The sequence below is a fragment of the Lygodium microphyllum genome, chromosome 30 (genome assembly GCF_053477565.2).
Source record: "Lygodium microphyllum isolate KBCC chromosome 30, Lygodium_microphyllum_v1.1.10, whole genome shotgun sequence".
Taxonomy (NCBI): Eukaryota; Viridiplantae; Streptophyta; class Polypodiopsida; order Schizaeales; family Lygodiaceae; genus Lygodium; species Lygodium microphyllum.
Window position 1 is genome coordinate 70,223,564 of NC_141164.1, and position 8,156 is coordinate 70,231,719.

An 8,156-nucleotide genomic window follows, 5' to 3' on the forward strand; every position below is an offset into this window, starting at 1 on the left:
ATAAAGAGAAACAGTCATGTCATTGAACTTGATCATCATTTTGTTGTTTCGAAGTCATCCTTTTGTGTCATTATGCAAGTGTTTTGCGTCATTAGCTTAACATTCAATTAGTAATTAGTCACTTTAGTTTAAACATTTAATTAGCTATGTTAATGTTTGCTTGTAATTAGTAATTACTTAATTAACATTAGTATTACGTTCATTATTGATTACACTAGTGTTGCTTATTTCTTATGTTACTCTTACATTAGTAATTAGTTCATTTATGTTAGTATTATATTAACTATTTAATAGTTATGTATGCTAATTAATTATTAGGATAGTTAATTTCTAAGTTAGTGAGTAGTGGTTTTTTTTTTTTTTTGCAATGTTGGGGATTAGCACTAAATTATTACATTACTTATTAATAGCTAGCATTAGATTAATCAATAAATGATGCACATTAGTTTGTGTTGATTTAGAAATTATGCCATTAAATTAATTAATCAGTGATACATGTTAGTTTGCATTAGTTTGGAAGCTAGTATTGGTTTATTTTTAGTGATTAGTGTTAGTTTTAGAAGTTTGTTTTTTGGAAATTAATATTTATAAGTAGTTTTAGTAGTTATGCTTTTAGCTTTAGTAGTTAATATTCATTGGTAGTGAGTAGTCATTGTTTGAGTTAATTACTACTATGAGTTAATTTTAAATAATCACATTATTTAGGTGTTAGATTTTAGGGTTTAATTTTTAAAAAGGGGGGTTAATTAAGGGTTAAGAGAATTAGTTATAATTTAATTAATTAATTAATTAATCACTGAGTATGAGTTTTTATTTGCTTCTATCTCATCATTGCAGGGTTAAGTTTAGCGAAGGCAATTACAATTATTATACATATAATCTTTGATAAGGTTAGATTCTATATTTTCGAATTTTTGTTATCATCAACATTAAAGGAAAGAAAAGCAAAGCAAAGAAAAGTCATCACCTTCTCAAAAGATGAGGAATGGCACCTTCCCCCATAATTATAAAACAATGAAGAGACATGTGCCTGCTCTTCAGCAATGCTACTCGTATATCATGTTTGTATGTTCTTTTTTGTTATTGCTCCACTTTTACAAGCTTATAAGTTCAATCTCAAACAAAATGTGTTTTAAAAAAAAGACAAACATAGGAAACACCACATCTTAGACTTTGATTAAGCAATATTTTGTTTTTTCATTTTCTGTTTGCAAGGTACTCTTGATCAATAGAATGTGCCAAGTCATATGACAAGTTCATAACGGCATCTAGTTAGCTCCAAAAACTCATTAATTCATGTGTTTCATACTTTTAAAGGGATGCCATTTCATATTGCTTAGCTGCATTTGAAGACATTTTCTAGTTATTTCAAGCATACGAGTTAAGATGCAACAATCCATTCAATCATGGAATTGTACTATTCTAACACATAAATATGTTTTTTAATGCTAATAGAATACACAATAGTATTGGACTCTATGTAGATACCATATCATAGGTCCTTATTATGGTCTTCTAGGAAAATGAAAACTATGGCTTCTTAAAAAACAACACTAAAATCATACGCTAGAAGCTGGTATGATATAAACAAATCTAAATTGTCTCGGCGAGCAAAATGTGCAAGTATCATTGACACACTAGCAAACGTTCAACTGTGGAGTTTGACAAGCTCATCCTACCCAAATATCACGTTGGATAATGCATTATTCCCATTCCTCTTTCCACTCGGGTGTGGTACATACGATGGTAACATGTATCTTATCAAATAGATCAAGATGTGCACATCAACACTATTCTCAATCTATACCTTATTGCACAAGCCCTACATCCTAATCTTATACCAACTTAAACAAGTGATACCAATTTCAATCAGTATGAGCAATACTTACTTGCAAAGAGACATCGACAACTACAAAAGACCAAAAAAGAACATTTCCAATGAGAAGTCATCATGCATGTACTTTGCTATAGCATTCCTACATCGATACCAAGGTCCCCTTCTTAGAACCATCATGACTTGAAGGACCTTATCATAATGGTGAATGTGTGGGGCATGCCTCACTTTTTCCTTACATCCACTACAATAGATGAGGTGACTAGTGCAAGGTGGGTTGAGATCAACACATTGGAAGCCATTGCAAAGTAGCTCAATCCATAATTCTCGTGGAAAGATTATCATATGGAGAATGCTATCCAATTTTTCACCAGGTTCCACCTATTTTTTAATCAATACATCATTGGAAAATATGGTTGTCTAGGTGCATCCAACATCATGTTGATATGTATGAAGTTCAACACATGGGCTCATCACATACACACGCCATTTTATGGTTGCATGATGCAGATATTGACAATATAACAAATGAGATCTATGCATATATTTCATCAAATGATGATCAATGCAGCTCAACACAGAAACTAAGAGCCCTTATCTTGGCAAAACAACTTCATAAGTGTCATTACACTTGCTATATAACTAGTACTAGTGGCCATGGAAAATGCAAGTACGGATTTCCATTTGTTGCACACAATCATCCAAAACAATAATAGACCCTGAAATACAACAGTACATGTACTACTATCTCGAAGATAAGCACTGCAATGTTGTGCCATATCACCCAACATTGTTAGTCTTGTGGGGGGTCACATGAACATTCAATGAGTAACAAATTCATCCATCTCATTCCTGTTGAAATACATAATGAAGGGTGAGCCAATGGATAGATTAAACAATCAAACAAAAGATGCCAAAAAACTAGGTCTCCAAGACTTGGACTCAAACAAGCAAAAAATAGTCTCTGTCGCAATACTTTCCAAGCCAATATCTCCCACCAAGGTGGCCTTGAATTGCATGCAAATTTCTATAGTAATAAAAAGTGAGGTTGTCGAATATATAGACACATCCCCTACTAACATACAAGGAAAACTCACAAGGATAGGGAATATCGTCATGCACCCCATTTATCTATATTGTGCCCAATCATCGTGCTTAAACAACTTGACATTCTATGAGTATCACAAAAACTATGGCATCACCGAAAGTGCATCTACATTTGAAATCGAAGGTAATCTACAAGACACCTATGAAAACATCATCTAGCATCACAAAAGACTAGTATGATTCATTGATTTCCACTTCGGCCACCAAACTGAAGGCTTTTTCTTCAATACATTATTGTAGCGAGTAATGTTCAAATCCAAGAACAAGCTAATAAGCGATGAAAAAAATACAACGTAATCATTCTACACAGAGTGCCAACTTTGTAAAATTGACATAAATGAGAAAGATATTGAAATGCATGTCATCGAGTATACACCAATAAATTTACTCACATCAGACTAGATCCACCAATTAATAAATATGATCATCCAAAAATTCCCATTCATAAAAGATAATATTCACAACAACTACAACATCAACTGAGCATCGGAATAGTGTTGCATCATTATGAACCAAGATGTTGTAGTTGACAAAAGAGTTCAAGACAATACCTGGTAGTACCTTAACACTAGAGTAGTAAATAGTCTTCATTAATGCAAAATCTAGCCTCCACATGGTTAGCGGCACACTAGGCAGTGGGAAAAGCTTCCTCATATGCCATTATAGTTACAACCTCATTGCCAATAATAAAAGTGTGTTGCTTATAGCAAATAGAGGAGCAACCACAACTAGACTATCCAGCCTGTTGACCATTGTCCACTACCAATTTAAAATACCAGTTCTTGCACAACGATATTGTGTATCATTGCAAGAGACAAATGAGTAATACATTGTGTTAAGAGAAGTAAACATAATCATCATCGACAAGATGTCAATGTTGACACGAACAACATTTGATGTAATAGTACGCCGAATAGTCGGCATCTACCAAGGCTCTCTACTCAATCCTTTAAGAAAAATCTTGTTATCTTATTCAGTGACCTTGCATAGTTGCCACTAATCTACAACCATGGGACTTGATTTTGCCAACGATGTTACATCACATCGTCAGCATATTGGACACATGCATAACACCACACCCTCCATGCTTTCAAATTGACACGCTCAAGACTTTCCATTCCTACAATTCCTATAAGTGATTAGGCATTGGTATCCAATGAAGGAAGAGATACAACAATGCCTACATGAGTGCATCATTGATGAGAATGAGGTCCTAAACTTTGTAGATTAGAGAACAACAATCACATGTACCATATGGAAGACATCTATTACTACAACAAGCAGCTTCTACATAAATACTACACATCCAAAGAGATCCACACTGTCAAGTTTCAAAAAAATGCAGCTGAAAAACTAACATTGCAAAGCTGGTTACAAGACAAGAACTTCCACGAGATAGAAGAGATAGCAATTGGAGTGAATGCAATGATAACATATAACATCGATCTTATTATAGGTGCAACAAATGGTGCCATATGTAAAATCGATTGTATCAAAAGAACAAATGATGACACGATCTCTGGAATCCAAGTCAATATCTAATCAACCAACCAACAACTAACATTGCAACATAGCAAGCACCAATGCAAGGCACTAAATAGCAAGTGGTACCACAAATCAACATTCTCACTAACACTTACATATGCAATCATCGGTTACAAATATCAAGGAGCTATAGTTGCCTAAAAAGCTCTCCTATACATAAGAAGCGCAATCATGCTGGAACTAGTCTACCTAATGCTCTCTTACATAATGGAAATGAAAATTTTATGTATAGTTGGACTCCTACATCCATCTGCCTCTGTTCCAATACCAAACATAATATAATGGTTCACACATGCAAACAACACATCTCACCAAAATTCAACATACATCACTATAGTACGATACAACTCAAAAACATCGCCTACAATTATTGCAACAAGTACGAAAAACAAGCAATTTTGTTGTTCTGTTTCCAAATATTATTGCATGAATTAGAATACTTTCACAAATACTAACACAATAACTTTTTGCTGTTCTTTATAGATAAATAACATTTGCAAACACAAAGATGACTCAGATCTGGTACACATAATACAATTAGTACTACTACGAAAATCTATTAAAAAACCAATAGTAAAAATACATCTAATGATATTGAACCTTGTATGTAGATGTTCAAGCCATACATTCAAAACCACAAGAACACCCAACAACAAATTGAGGATCGTCCCGAACATACTACATAAACCTCTAAAACTCGATGAACACATCCAAAAGTATACTCAACAAAAATCCAACTGGATAACATAATAGAATTGCAAATGGTACAAACGCTGCTATCATCTTCAATACTTAGTTTTGCTAATGATTCTAATCGTACTAACACAAGCACATCTCATTGCATGGGACATCTAAAACACGTACTTAACAGATTTGATCTGCAGTATGAAGATATACAAGACAATCCACTACAAGCAATTTCTGCCTAAGTTTTACTAGAGCACTAGAACAAATGGCATCTCCACATACACAATCAAAATCTTGCATTACAAATTCAATATCTCACTCAAGTTCCTGGTAGAAGTAAAAAAACAAGAAGTGGACACAATACTAATTTTTTTTTTGGCAACAAACAAGTACACCCATGACCATGAAAGGCCTGCTGTGACCATCGAAAAGGTCACATACTTACTCAACAAAGAAACCTACATCCTACTCCATGGCACCCAAAGCGATCCATTCAATGCTCTCATATACCTCCCATGCAAGTACTCAAAACATAGCTTATTTGAAACCCACAATATATTTAACACAAACTATAAGAAATATATCTAACAACAATAACATTCCTTGTTGAAGAGTAGAGTCTATCAAACCAACAAGAAATCAAACTTTTAATGGGACCAAAACACCAACCTCAACCGCTACAAATGGTGCCACCAACTCAAGCACAACCACATTATATAACACCAACTCCAAGCAACACCAAGCCAATCCAAAAGCAATAATGCAAGGAGACAAGAGCTTGCACATCATCTACAACATCAAATGCAAACAAAATAGAAAGGTCTATGTAGGTCACACGATGAACATTCAAAAAAGACTCTAGTAGCACAAAAGAAGACCTGTTAAGAAGATGAAAAAGGACATCCAAAACTACGAATTGTTTAAAGAAAATTTTGAGTTTAGTATTGAGGCCATAGTGGATACCATAGAAAAGGCCAAGAATATAGAGCAAGAAATGATATTGAAAAAGAATTCAACTACTCGAGGCTACAATAACCTATATGGACACCCAACGAGATGTAAAAAAAATTACTTAAAAAATTAATACGTTGTAAATGATGTATTCCATGCTTTGCGACACTTAATAAATAAATATACCTATCCCACTTTGTACTTGATTCATCTCTTCTTGTTTAGTATTAATAAACTTAACATGTCAACCCAGTTTTTCTTAAATTGTTATGACATTGCGCTGAGCACTAGTTCTTTTTAAAAGCAATTAGAATTAGAATAAAAAGTAGAATTAGAATTCATTGTATACTAATTTTTTTTTCTTAAAAGAAAAAATTGTTAAAAAAGGACACGGAAGATGAGAGAGAGCGCCGAGAAGTATTTATGGAGAAGTGTGCGTTAAAGGAGAATCCTGAGATTTGAGCAACGGTGGTCCTGACCTGATTTCTTACGTCTTCACGCCTTCCCGCGCTCTGTCGGCCACCTGGGAGGAGCCGGGGAGATACGCGAGTCAATTAGGGTTTCCCAGACCCTGGAAGGTATGAAGTAAGCCGTGCAGGTTTATATCCAGACAAACGTGAGCCGAGTCTGCCTTGTTGTCTTACATCTACTCTGTTCATTGTCTTTTTTGCAGGTTTTGCACACAATGAAGAACAGCGATAGCCCCGTTGAAGAGCGCTATACCCAGTGGAAGTCACTCGTCCCTGTCCTTTACGACTGGCTTGCTAACCATAACCTTGTCTGGCCATCCCTGTCCTGTCGGTAGGTGGTCCGAATTGAGCGCCTTCTCTCCGTTTTTCTGTCTTTGTTGGTATCGATACGAAGAGAATTTCGAAGTGCATATTGCAGTCGATTTGCAAAAAGGTTTCCTAATGCATTGCCACATCCTTTTCGGCAAAGCGAGGCCACAGCATGCATTAAAACTGGCAGCAGTGAATAATGAAGCGCTTTGCAGGTTTAAGATAATACAAGTAGATGAAATTGAATACTGATGATTTTTTGGAGAGCAAACACGCCATGCAAGCAACTTCTTTTCAGCGATATGTTTGATATCTTTTTTAATTGAGGTCCATGTTCCTAGTTCGAGTTTTATGCTTATTTTGAAGAAGTATATACCTCAGAAAAAGTTGAGCTTGTTGAAGAAATTTATACATCAGGATTTTTTTTTTCTTTAAACGAGAGGAATAATGATGACTTGGTAGTATGATAATAACATACGAAAAGCAGAGAATCAAAGTGAATCTAGTGCTGTTGTTTGAACTTCTCTCTTCCCAACGAGATTGGCATGAAAATGGAGTCCTCATGAATGGTTTTAACACAAAGGAAATGCTTTATATTATTACGAAATGGTCAATGAGTGCATGTGGCAACCATGAATCATGCTTTCAACTTTGGGATCTAACTTGTCTTACCACTTATGTATCTACTCTTGCTTTTTAGATGCGCATTTCCTTCATTTACTTGGCACCAGTCGGCCCATGCGAGCTGCGATCTTCTCTAGTGGCCCCTGTCACCGGTTTTTCATAGCCATAACAATAACGGCTTGTCCTGGTGCTGGTTGACTGGATTTGGCTAGCCAAGTTCTGTATTTAGTGGCTCAGCAGGCTGGTCGGCCAGTTTAAGGGGACTTTTGCTATTTGTAGCTGGTCTCCATCTTGGACCAATCATTATTCTTCCTCTTCTGCAGGTGACACTCAGATTGCAGCATTTTTCATCGTCATTTGCAGGGGCTGTTGGCTGCATGCTTTTTGAGCGTTATTGTCATTGTCTTTGGTGCTGTCATCATTTTCCAGTGTGATTCAGCATTCTTTCCAGATCCAATGCAGATTTCTCTTCCATTCCTATTGTCTTCTCTCTTCTTCTTCTCTCTCATGTTTGTGTTCCTCTTCCATTATGCACTCACATGCTATTATTGCCTAAGCGAGGACATTGAGGTTTCCTCTAGAGAAGACGACCCTACTGCTGAAAACGTAAGTTTTCAGCCTGCTGTTTG

The 8,156-nt window shown here is 35.5% G+C and overlaps 1 protein-coding gene across 1 annotated transcript in view; it reads left to right on the top strand.

The window, feature by feature from the left end:
• The first annotated feature begins 6,548 nt into the window (after positions 1 to 6,548).
• FVE (Transducin family protein / WD-40 repeat family protein) overlaps positions 6,549 to 8,156 on the top strand; it is a 67,881-nt gene continuing 66,273 nt past the window's right edge. The window contains exons 1-2 of the mRNA XM_087672350.1: positions 6,549 to 6,702; positions 6,798 to 6,925. Coding sequence (XP_087528476.1) covers positions 6,810 to 6,925 — 116 coding nt within the window. The 5' untranslated portion in view covers positions 6,549 to 6,702; positions 6,798 to 6,809. The remainder of the gene's footprint in view (positions 6,703 to 6,797; positions 6,926 to 8,156) is intronic.